At 38.7% G+C, this 12,921-nt stretch overlaps 1 protein-coding gene across 1 annotated transcript; it reads left to right on the top strand.

Annotated features, from left to right (window-relative positions):
• Positions 1-9,853: 9,853 nt before the first annotated feature.
• LOC121877046 (sulfotransferase 1C4-like) lies at positions 9,854-10,774 on the top strand (the record flags this gene model as incomplete). The annotated part of the gene is made up of 3 exons (XM_042382656.1): positions 9,854-10,042; positions 10,177-10,269; positions 10,642-10,774. Coding segments are annotated over exons 1-3 (415 nt in total), but the record flags the coding sequence as incomplete, so codon positions are not given.
• Between the last annotated feature and the right edge of the window lie 2,147 nt (positions 10,775-12,921).

Below are 12,921 nucleotides of genomic sequence, written 5' to 3'. Positions count from 1 at the left end.
ACAACAACAACAACAACAACAACAACAACAACAACAACAACAACAACAATAATTAATAATAATTAATAATAAATAATAATAATAATAATAATAATAATAATAATAATAATAATAATAATAATAATTGATGATGATGATGATGATGATGATGATGATTGTTAGGTTAAGTATTATACTAAATCAAGTTATAATTTTATTCATATATTTTTTACAGAAATGTAATAATATTTATCAACGGCGATAATAACGATTACCCCGTTTCAGGATTTTTCTGGAGCAATCAACACAGCGAGGAAGTGATTCATAATAACCGTCCCTATGTTGCTGCCTTCTGGGCCTCACGTAGGGCGATGACCTGTAGCCTTCGTCAAACTCCCTCCTCCTGGGTCTTTTCCAGGGCGAGGGGTTGTAACTGTCGTCAAACTCCCTCTTGCTGGGCCTCCAGTACGAGGAGTTGTAGCCATCGTCGTATCGTCTTTTACGGAAGGTTTTCCTGAATCTTTCAGGCTCCCGCCATTGTGTTGAGTCGTGTAAGTGTTCCCTCACTGGGCACTCTACATTCTCAAGATGAAAACGCATTTGTTTTGGAATCTTTTCGGTGTTGTAGTTGGGCCCACCAGGATACCGGAGGTATTCAACTTTTAGGTGGCGACGAGAATTTTTGTAAAGTCCGCGTTTACCCACGGGTTCTCCATTGAGCCTGAGGGCTTCTTCTCTGTAAAATTCGCTACAGTACCTAGCGATGGCTGTACCACGGTGTAGACCGGTCTGGTGGTCACGGGGCATAAAGAAGTACACCAGACCCCCGTACTGGCTGAAGAGAGATCGCATCTCCTTGTAGGTCACCTCGAAGGGAATATTTTTAATAAAAAGACCATATTGGTCAAATTTATGAAAATCGTCCTTAGGTATATCACAGACCAGACTAGTGTCTGGGTCTACCTCTGGCTGCGGAGTCACACTGTACTCGGTCTCGATAGTCTTAAAATCGTCATTGGAAGCCATTTTCAAATTCATAACTGATTCTATCCAATATTGGATCCTTCAGTAGGACGTGTTTTGTTCTGCAGAAAATGTAGTAAGAGGCTTCTTAACCTCTTCTAGTGTTTTAGTGAACTTGTATTAGTATTATAGTGAACATGTGGTGGGCTTGTAGTGAACATGTGGTGGTCTTGTAGTGAACATGTGGTGGTCTTGTATTGAATATGTAGTAGTGTTGTAGTGAGCATGTGGTAGTGTTGTAGTGAACATGTGGTAGTGTTATAGTGAACATGTAGTAGTGTTATAGTGAACATGTGGTAGTGTTGTAGTGAGCATGTGGTAGTGTTGTAGTGAACATGTGGTAGTGTTGTAGTGAACATGTGGTAGTGTTGTAGTGAACATGTGGAAGTGTTGGAGTGAACGTGTGGTAGTGTTGTAGTGAACATGTGGTAGTGTTGTAGTGAGCATGTGGAAGTGTTGTAGTGAGCATGTGGTAGTGTTATAGTGAACATGTGGTAGTGTTATAGTGAGCATGTGGTAGTGTTGTAGTGAACATGTGGTAGTGTTGTAGTGAGCATGTGGTAGTAGGGTAAAATATACGGAGGCGAATTTTTTTTTGAGTTGGAAAATCGGCCCATGAGAATAATGATGTAGTTCTATGTGCAGAATCATGTGATATCTTCAGATTTGAAAAGTTTTAATTTTTTGGTAGGTAAATTTTAACTTGAAATCTTATGAAAATTCAGTATTCCCACCCTTTTACCAACACCACTAAATAGCTTATTTAAAGTAAAGTAAATGTATCAGGTTAATTTATTAGGATGAAAATGATCCAGAATAGTGAAAGGAATGATCTTGACACATTTATTAAATTTACTATTCGTTTAGAAAACCAAATGATCAAATAGAAAAACCGGGTTTACTACTACGACCTGGTGTTGCTGCACACCATAGAGAACATGTCTTTCTTGCTTCTGTTTCTACTCATCACCTCCCTGGTGACCACCTGAGCTCGGATGTAGCCTTCCCTCCTCTCCTGGCTGTACACGTGACTGCTGGCCTCACTCACTTGGTGTACACAACGCTGTATACTGTGGGTGTGCGAGGGCCAGGCAGGGACATGCATGGGGTTGTCCAGGAAAGCTGTGACTTGAACATTGGTGAGGCTGCAGGTAAGAGGGGGGCTCACTGCCAGCCTAGATGTTATCCAGATCTATGAGATCAGTGAGGGTCTTGGCACCTAGATTGACTTGAGGAGTCGTCCTGACCCTGAAGGAATCGTCACCAACTGATTCGTCATGCCCAGATCCAAGATGTTTTTGACTGCCACTCTTCTCTCCTCCTCATCCTTACTGCAGAGCATTGTCTGCAGAACTGCCTCGGGATGAGCATACCAGGAAGATCTCCTCACAATGTGAACAACCTTCCTTGGCTGACTCCTCAGGAGCTCAAGGTGGAAGAGAACATGCCTCGGACCTTCGGAGAACGATGACTTGACCTTGGTGTTGAACCAATTTGGCAAGTAGACACTCACGATGAATTGGACAATAAGTCTCAGGTTATGAAGCTGGTTCCCTTTCAGTTTATGATGAGCGAGCCAAATTCTGCAGAACCTGAGAGCCGTTGTGAGCCACCTAGAATGTGAGACTGCAGGTAAGCAAGTGTATCAGGCATGACCCCAGTTTTGATGGCACTGCAAATCATGTCGTCAATGACAGTATGTGCAAGCTCAACGAGCGGAGGGCCAACTGTGATTTTTTCAAAGCTCGGATTTATTTCTAACTCAGTGGCAGGGTCCAGCATGTTGCCAAGAGGACCAGACCATCTGTTGTTTGAAAGCGTCTTGCCATCCAGCTCCTGGATGAGTGGCAACTCGTTGGTGTGGAGGTCACAAACAATCCAGACTAGCTTCCTCCCAATCTTCCGTGTTCGTGTTGGTGCTGTCCCCTCCAATGGCCTGCAGGGTCTGGTCTACGTTCCTCTCTCTGAGCCAGTTCACAATGTTATCTGCCACTATCTCAGCTGGTTTCCTGATGTCATCTTTCTCCTGGTTCACTGCAGCAGGAGTAGTGTTCGTCCTTCACCATGGCAGGGAACAACTTATCAGAATCTCCAACTTTCATGAACACTTTAGTGTCATCCCTTCTCCCATCAAAGAACAAACAATTGATTCCATTTTCTCTTATCAAACTCCTGTTGTAGGTTACTGACAAGTTTCTCTTGAGCTCTCCTTACTTTGTTATGATCTATCATCAGGTGTTATGAAACCACCGTCAATCCAGGCAGCTGTTGCTATCTCTGCAGTTTCTCTGAGACCAGTGTGGTGTCGCATGCTGGCCAGAGCTATGCTCGGGATATCTTTCCTATTTCGAATCTTATGCCTGGGATCATTATTTTCTGGGTTAGGGACAAAGTCACCATTCTCCTGGTCAGCACTCTGAATCAGCTTGACTCCAATCATCGGCAACTCTTCTCCTCTTCTGTCTCTCTGTGGCAGCCTCCTGTCTCTTGGACTCCGGAATATCTTGGCTAGAAATCATGAGAGCCCCTATACTGCCAGTCTTCTCTCTCTGTGCTTTGACAAATGCCAGTTCGATCACAGGAATCTTCAGTTCACGCAGGAGATGTGGGCCTCGGATTTACAGTCACGATCGCATCCCAACTCAGGACAGAGAACAATTGGGCACTTGCAAGTAATTATGTCAAATAACTGGTCCAGTTGCTTGGCAAAGCTGTCCTTAACTGCAAGTTTTCCTCTCCCAACTGGCTAGCAATCTCTCACTAATCTTCTTCTGACTTGTTATGACTTGGTTCCTCGTCCTGACACAAGCAGCCATGGCAAATATTATCAACTTATAAATGCATCAGAATCTGAAACAGAAAAAAATATTGTTAGTTAAAGAATGAAGTCAGAAAGCAATGTTCACTATTTAATTGTAATGCAGCTGTACGTTAGATTTCCGATAAATTTCACGCTAAAATTTACCTAGCAAAAGGTTGCAAAATATTGAAACTGAAATTATTTTCTGTTTATATACACTAAAATCTACCAAAAAAGTGATGGGCCATTAGTTTTTAGCTGATCTTTCCTCCTATGACACACCCTAATGTGGTAGTGTTATATTAATATAGTAGTAGCATATATGAACATGTGGTAGTGTTAGAAAAGAACATGTGGTATGTTATAGTGAACATATGTGGTAGTGTTATATTGAAATATGTGTGTAGTGTTATAGTGAAATATGTGGTAGTGTTATAGTGAACATGTGGTAGTGTTATAGTGAATATGTGGTAGTGTTATAGTGAACATGTGGTAGTGTTATAGTGAACATGTGGTAGTGTTATACTGAACATGTGGTAGTGTTATAGTAAACATGTAGTAGTGTTATAGTGAACATGTGGTAGTGTTATACTGAACATGTGGTAGTGTAATAGTGAACATGTGGTAGTGTTATACTGAACATGTGGTAGTGTAATAGTGAACATGTGGTAGTGTTATAGTGAACATGTGGTAGTGTTATAGTGAATATGTGGTAGTGTTGTAGTGAACATGTGGCAGTGTTTACTGCACAAAAATAATGACAAAGATTTAGAAAATGGTGGAGCATGATAACGAGACAAAGGTTACATGTGATAAAAGCGAATAAACAGAAATATAAAACGGCACTATTTGAAAAGGCATAAAATGAGAGAGGCATCAGACAGAGGGAAGCAAAATGTTACAAGACAAGGAAGTTAAACCAACAAGTCGCTACCAACCAAACTATTATACAGAACACACATATACTAAGGACTTGATCAGGTAAACATTAAACATTATAAACAGAAGCTTCATGTGATACAACAAACAGTAAGTATGTGATTCATCAACTGTCTCAGAAAACGTGAATTTGCTGACATCAACAATACAATCCATTGACAAACATCAACTTTATTCCCTTCTCACTCTCTTAGCTTCCATTTCTTTCTTTTTTAACTTTGGAACTAATTTTTTTTGTGGGGAGGGGGGAGGGGGGGGCACGTAAAGGTCGAAGGAAAACAGTAATTAAAATAAAGATCCGAAAATACACGTTGATATCATAACCTGACCAAACCTAACCTAACCATCATACACTCTCCTGCATCCACGTTGTGCCGCACTTGGGTAACGTTATTTCCACCACGTCACTGCTCGCCACTGTGAAGGAACAGTTAGTATACGTGTCCATACTTGTACTGTAAAAAACGTGGATGCAGGAGAATGTATGGACTATGAGGAACAACCCAGACTTGCTCAACCCCGCGGCTGCTCTGCTAATAATGTCCCGAGTGCCTTTCATTGAGTAAGAAACACCGTTGACTTTTGTTAGAGATTATTATTTCTAGTCCTCTTCCATATACATCACAGTACCTTATGCAAACCCAATACCAATATTACTTTATCATCAACTAACATTCCTTCATCGCTGCCCACAACTCCTCTACCCAAATATTCAGCTTCGTGTAACATGTATCTAACGTAGCTCCTGTATGAAAGACATGTGATGTTATGCATCTTTGTTTACAACAACAACAACAACAACAACAACAACAACAACAACAACAACAACAACAACAACAAATTTAAACAACAACAAATACACAACAACAACAACAACAAATAAACAACAATGGAAACAACAACAACAACAACAACAACAACAAACAACAACAACAACAACAAATAAATAAATAACAACAACAACAACAACAAATAACAACAACAACAACAACAACAACAACAACAACAACAACAACAACAACAACAACAACAACAACAACAACAACAACAACAACAACAACAACAACAACAACAACAATAATTAATAATAATTAATAATAAATAATAATAATAATAATAATAATAATAATAATAATAATAATAATAATAATAATAATAATTGATGATGATGATGATGATGATGATGATGATTGTTAGGTTAAGTATTATACTAAATCAAGTTATAATTTTATTCATATATTTTTTACAGAAATGTAATAATATTTATCAACGGCGATAATAACGATTACCCCGTTTCAGGATTTTTCTGGAGCAATCAACACAGCGAGGAAGTGATTCATAATAACCGTCCCTATGTTGCTGCCTTCTGGGCCTCACGTAGGGCGATGACCTGTAGCCTTCGTCAAACTCCCTCCTCCTGGGTCTTTTCCAGGGCGAGGGGTTGTAACCGTCGTCAAACTCCCTCTTGCTGGGCCTCCAGTACGAGGAGTTGTAGCCATCGTCGTATCGCCTTTTACGGAAGGTTTTCCTGAATCTTTCAGGCTCCCGCCATTGTGTTGAGTCGTGTAAGTGTTCCCTCACTGGGCACTCTACATTCTCAAGATGAAAACGCATTTGTTTTGGAATCTTTTCGGTGTTGTAGTTGGGCCCACCAGGATACCGGAGGTATTCAACTTTTAGGTGGCGACGAGAATTTTTGTAAAGTCCGCGTTTACCCACGGGTTCTCCATTGAGCCTGAGGGCTTCTTCTCTGTAAATTTCGCTACAGTACCTAGCGATGGCTGTACCACGGTGTAGACCGGTCTGGTGGTCACGGGGCATAAAGAAGTACACCATACCCCCGTACTGGCTGAAGAGAGATCGCATCTCCTTGTAGGTCACCTCGAAGGGAATATTTTTAATAAAAAGACCATATTGGTCAAATCTTTATGAAAAAATCGTCCTTAGGTATCGCTGGTGACCAGACCAGTGTCTGCCCGGCCTCTGGTTGCGGAGTCACACCGTACTCGGTCTCGATAGTCTTAAAATCGTCATTGGAAGCCATTTTCAAATTATTAACTGATTCTATCCAATATTGGATCCTTCAGTAGGACGTGTTTTGTTCTGCAGAAAATGTAGTAAGAGGCTTCTTAACCTCTTCTAGTGTTTTAGTGAACTTGTATTAGTATTATAGTGAACATGTGGTGGTCTTGTAGTGAACATGTGGTGGTCTTGTAGTGAACATGTGGTGGTCTTGTAGTGAACATGTGGTGGTCTTGTATTGAATATGTAGTAGTGTTGTAGTGAGCATGTGGTAGTGTTGTAGTGAACATGTGGTAGTGTTATAGTGAACATGTAGTAGTGTTATAGTGAACATGTGGTAGTGTTGTAGTGAGCATGTGGTAGTGTTGTAGTGAACATGTGGTAGTGTTGTAGTGAACATGTGGTAGTGTTGTAGTGAACATGTGGAAGTGTTGGAGTGAACATGTGGAAGTGTTGGAGTGAACATGTGGTAGTGTTGGAGTGAACATGTGGTAGTGTTGTAGTGAACATGTGGTAGTGTTGTAGTGAGCATGTGGTAGTGTTGTAGTGAGCATGTGGTAGTGTTGTAGTGAACATGTGGTAGTGTTATAGTGAGCATGTGGTAGTGTTGTAGTGAACATGTGGTAGTGTTGTAGTGAGCATGTGGTAGTGTTGTAGTGAACATGTGGTAGTGTTATAGTGAACATGTAGTAGTATTATAGTGAACATGTGGTAGTGTTGTAGTGAACATGTGGTAGCGTTATAGTGAACATGTGGTAGTGTTATACTGAACATGTGGTAGTGTTATAGTGAACATGTGGTAGTGTTATAGTGAACATGTGGTAGTGTTATAGTGAATATGTGGTAGTGTTATAGTGAACATGTGGTAGTGTTATACTGAACATGTGGTAGTGTTATAGTGAACATGTAGTAGTGTTATAGTGACCATGTGGTAGTGTTATACTGAACATGTGGTAGTGTAATAGTGAACATGTGGTAGTGTTATAGTGAACATGTGGTAGTGTTATAGTGAATATGTGGTAGTGTTGTAGTGAACATGTGGCAGTGTTTACTGCACAAAAATAATGACAAAGATTTAGAAAATGGTGGAGCATGATAACGAGACAAAGGTTACGTGATAAAAGGAATAAACAGTAAATATAGTAAACGAAAATTATTTGAAAAGGCATAAAAAATGAGAGAGAGGCATCAGATAGAGGGAAGTAAACAAAACAATAAGACAAGGAAGTTAAAACCAACAAGTCACACAACTAAACCATTATGACAGAACACACATATACTAAGGACTTGATCAGGTAAACATTAAACAGTATAAACAGAAGCTTCATGTGATACAACAAACAGTAAGTATGTGATTCATCAACTGTCTCAGAAAACGTGAATTTGCTGACATCAACAATACAATCCATTGACAAACATCAACTTTATTCCCTTCTCACTCTCTTAGCTTCCATTTCTTTCTTTTTTAACTTTGGAACTAATTTTTTTTGTGGGGAGGGGGGAGGGGGGGGGGCACGAAAAGGTCGAAGGAAAACAGTAATTAAAATAAAGATCCGAAAATACACGTTGATATCATAACCTGACCAAACCTAACCTAACCATCATACACTCTCCTGCATCCACGTTGTGCCGCACTTGGGTAACGTTATTAACACAACGTCACTGCTCGCCACTGTGAAGGAACAGTTAGTATACGTGTCCATACTTGTACTGTAAAAAACGTGGATGCAGGAGAATGTATGGACTATGAGGAACAACCCAGACTTGCTCAACCCCGCGGCTGCTCTGCCAATAATGTCCCGAGTGCCTTTCATTGAGTAAGAAACACCGTTGACTTTTGTTAGAGATTATTATTTCTAGTCCTCTTCCATATACATCACAGTACCTTATGCAAACCCAATACCAATATTACTTTATCATCAACTAACATTCCTTCATCGCTGCCCACAACTCCTCTACCCAAATATTCAGCTTCGTGTAACATGTATCTAACGTAGCTCCTGTATGAAAGACATGTGATGTTATGCATCTTTGTTTACAACAACAACAACAACAACAAATAACAATAAAAAACAATAAATAACAATAAAATAACAATAACTAACAATAAATAACAATAAATAACAACAAATAACAATAAATAACAATAAATAACAACAAAAAACACTAAATAACAATAAATAACAACAAATAACAATAAATAACAATAACTAACAATAAATAACAATAAAATAACAATAAATAACAATAAATAACAACAAATAACAATAAATAACAATAAATAACAACAAAAAACACTAAATAACAATAAATAACAACAAATAACAATAAATAACAATAAAATAACAACAACAACAACAACAACAAATAACAACAACAACAAATAAAACAACAACAACAACAACAACAACAACAACAACAACAACAACAACAACAACAACAACAACAACAACAACAACAATAATAATAATTAATAATAATTAATAATAAATAATAATAATAATAATAATAATAATAATAATAATAATAATAATAAATTAATAATAAATAATAATAATAATAATAATAATAATAATAATAATAATAATAATAAACAAATACAAAACTGAAAAAAAGATCAAAAGTGAGAAACAAAATATGTACAGTATGTTGTGTTGTCAATAGTAAGTGAAACAATTGACACCCTGCAATTGTGTGTAAATGAGGCCGAAAGTCAGATTAGCAACCTGAGACTTGGTCACAATTCTTGGGATGCCATATAGCAGCAGGGTCTACCATAGACAATACATTATGCTTCCAATATCTTCCCAGGCGGTAGTACCTCCCTGTCGTGTCCTTATTGCACCTTTATCGTCTTGTTAAAGCCTTCAGCTTCCGTGACAAACGTGAGGCAAGACTTAACTAAGTGTTGGAATAAAAACAACCAAATTAGTTTTTTCAAGTATTGCTAATATCAGTTCGTGTTGTTATAAGATAAGAAATTTAGTTGTGATTGTGACTAATTTTGAAGGTAAAACATAAAATAACATTACATGTATGCAGTATATCACGGAGTTTATCCTCACATGACTAGTGCTAACCCTGATAACAATGTTTCACCATTCCCAGTACGGTACCAGCCGTACTGGCGTCAACGAGGCCTGGCAGAAGCGTCACCACCTTAACTTTCAGTTCGTCTTCTACGAGGGCCTCAAGGCCGACATTATGGCCAAGCTGGAGAAGCTGAACGAGTTTTTGAGCACAAACCTCAGCCAGAAGCAACTCTTAATGTATGATGCTGTGTGCTCAGAGGACATGTAAACAAGATATATTTGTTTCACTACATTAACTGTTTAACATCAAAATACCTGAGTAATGTAACGAACAATGGTAGTGGGCTGTAATCAATATACCAAACCTCCCTTCACACTCAGGTAGCTAAATACACCGAGTTTAATGAGATGGCAGGCCCGGACAACTTGGTGGTGCCCAAAACAGAAGATAATCCCCAGTACTCACAGGAGGTGGTGAGGCAGGAGGGCGGCTTCTTCAGGAAAGGTGGAGACTTAACTTCTGTTAAGGATAGTCTTGTTTTCTTTACTTTACTCGATTCACTAAAACTAAAGACAACCTTTGGTTCAGGTAGAGGTAACTGACATCCGCTATTGATATTATTAGTGATATTGCCAATAATAACCCAGGGCTCTTGGTTGAAACATGTCGTAACATTTGATAAAGAGATTGTTAAACATTGCAGAAATAAAAATTTGACCAAAAGCTTGTTGGTAAAGAGTTTAAGGATTACAACTCTTAATTACAACTAAAATGGAATTTCTCAAGTCAACAACATCCGTTGTTTAAAATAGGAGTTTATTATAATTTAAAGATCTCATTTTCAGTATTCACAAATTCTTATTGAGGTGAATGATGAAGTAATATTGTTGATTCCTGTGCCAGGTGAGGTTGGTAACTGGAAGGAGAAGTTGACCCTAGACCAGGTACACAAGATCGACAAGTGGACGAAGAACATGGGTGAGATTCCATTTAAGTACATTTTGCAAACAAGTCTTCAACTGCTGGTCTCCTCCACTACAGTACAGCTGTCACAAGTACTGGCAGAACTACACCTGGAGAATAGTCTCATAACACCCATGCTGGAGAATATTTTCCAGTGCACAGAAGAAAGAATCCAGGAGAAAATAAACTCTCGGAGAAGCCACAATATGAAATTCCTCATAAAACAAAAGCCATCTTCAGCCAACACATCATCACCTCCTCTGGTTCAGTGCGGCTCGTACTGAAAATTCCGCAGCATTTATTGTCTACATCGTTCTGTGTCATGTCATTGATGTAAAACTATTCAGAATACAAGCTGTTCTTGCTGAAGCTGATACTCTTGATGATACAAGTCTGGATAATGTCAGTAAGGATAATGTGACTGGATAATGACGGTATGGATAATGTCACTGTAGATAGTGACAGTATGGATAATGTCACTATGGATAATGACAGTATGCATAATGACAGTGCCGTATACATAATCAGCAAATTATCTTGCCTTCTTGAATATATAAGTGAAATCCTTACATCAAACTCTCCTCGTAATTTATGCCAAAACCTACTCGGTAATGAACAGACTGGTTCCAGGATATTTCGTTACCGAACAATTTGTCAGCATAAACCAAACCTAACCTAACCTAACCAAACTTAACCTAACTTACCCTAACCTAACCTAAACTAATATAATCGAACTTGACCTGACCTGACCTGACCTAGGCCTCATCGCCTCCAAAATAAAGACAAGTTATCAAAATTAAATCACTATAACACCCACCAATCAGACCATCCCAAGAACAGTAGTAGTTCCCATTCTACATCACATCAAAGCTAAAACAAGCAGCTTAGTTACCTCTAAAATCACGGAAACTCATTTCAAAATCCTAACTTATCTCCAACTCATTAAGGCTTCTTGTAACTAATCCATAAAAGATGTTTTCTTCCTCTCCTCACTCTTAGCTCAGTCTTCCATATATTTGGTGAAACTTTTCTCGTTGCCTGATGCATCTCACAACCATTCAGTAAAGTTTGGCATCAGGATCTTAAGCAAACTTCCTTCCTCTGTCCTTCCTGCTTTTCTTATTTCTCGAATAGTTTCAGGCGAGCCACAGTATCCGTCCTGTGTGTGTGTCCTTCATGATGTTTACCATAACTTGATGTGTTATTGTTTAAGACGCCCCAGCACTATGTCGCTTCTGGATTAACTCAACAGGAGGGACGAGAGGATGTATCTTTTAAATAAATAAAGGAAGATATAACACAACTCTGTAGAAGAGACAGTTTGTCTTACAGAGTTAAAGTGTACAATACTCTTCAGCTCAAGTGTCATTGATGAAGATGTTGCAAAGTTAAGTAAGCGTGATATAGAGTTCTTCATGAGGGTGTACAGTACTGGCCAGGTTTGAAACTTGTACAGTACATGTTTCTGGTTGATATCATTATTGTATTTAATCTTATTTAAATAATTAACTTCCTGTAACTACTAATAATCACAACCATAGTTCATGTACTCGTTGTCTACTTGACCAACTGTTCCTCGCAGCGTAACAATTTTTAAGGAGTGACGTTACAAGCTGCCAGGGGTGAGTCTGTACTGATCTTTTGTATTATGACTGAAAAGAAAGTTCTTAACTGATGTAATAATAAATTGACCCGACATCATTATCACTTGTTTTTAACTCTTCCTCTTATAAGATCTCAGAGTTGACACTATACTAAGGTGGGTTCATCAGTACCTTAATTGCACAGGTGTGAGGCCACGAGAAAATATTGGACCAATACAGTCAGATACCGGCGAGCTAACTGATAACAACGGAGAAATGAGCAATAACTTGAATAGATAGTTTCAACAGTTTTCACAACCGAAAATTTAAACACGATACCCGAGGCACCGACTATATACAGAGATGAAGCAAATAGATTACGCGAGATAGCAGTGACTAGGAACGAAGTTAGTAAGCAAATAGACAAGCTAAAGCCTAATAAGTCACCAGGTTACGAGGAGATATTTGCCAGAGTATTAAAGGAATGTAGGTTAGAGTTTAGTATGCCCTTAGCAAACTTGTTTAACATATCATTAAAACGGGTGTAGTACCAGACTCCTCTAACTACCGTCCAATCAG

The sequence above is a fragment of the Homarus americanus genome, unplaced genomic scaffold (assembly GCF_018991925.1).
Source record: "Homarus americanus isolate GMGI-L3 unplaced genomic scaffold, GMGI_Hamer_2.0 scaffold5961, whole genome shotgun sequence".
NCBI lineage: Eukaryota > Metazoa > Arthropoda > Malacostraca > Decapoda > Nephropidae > Homarus > Homarus americanus.
Note: the sequence above shows the minus strand (reverse complement) of the source record. Positions and strands in the feature narration are given on the sequence as shown.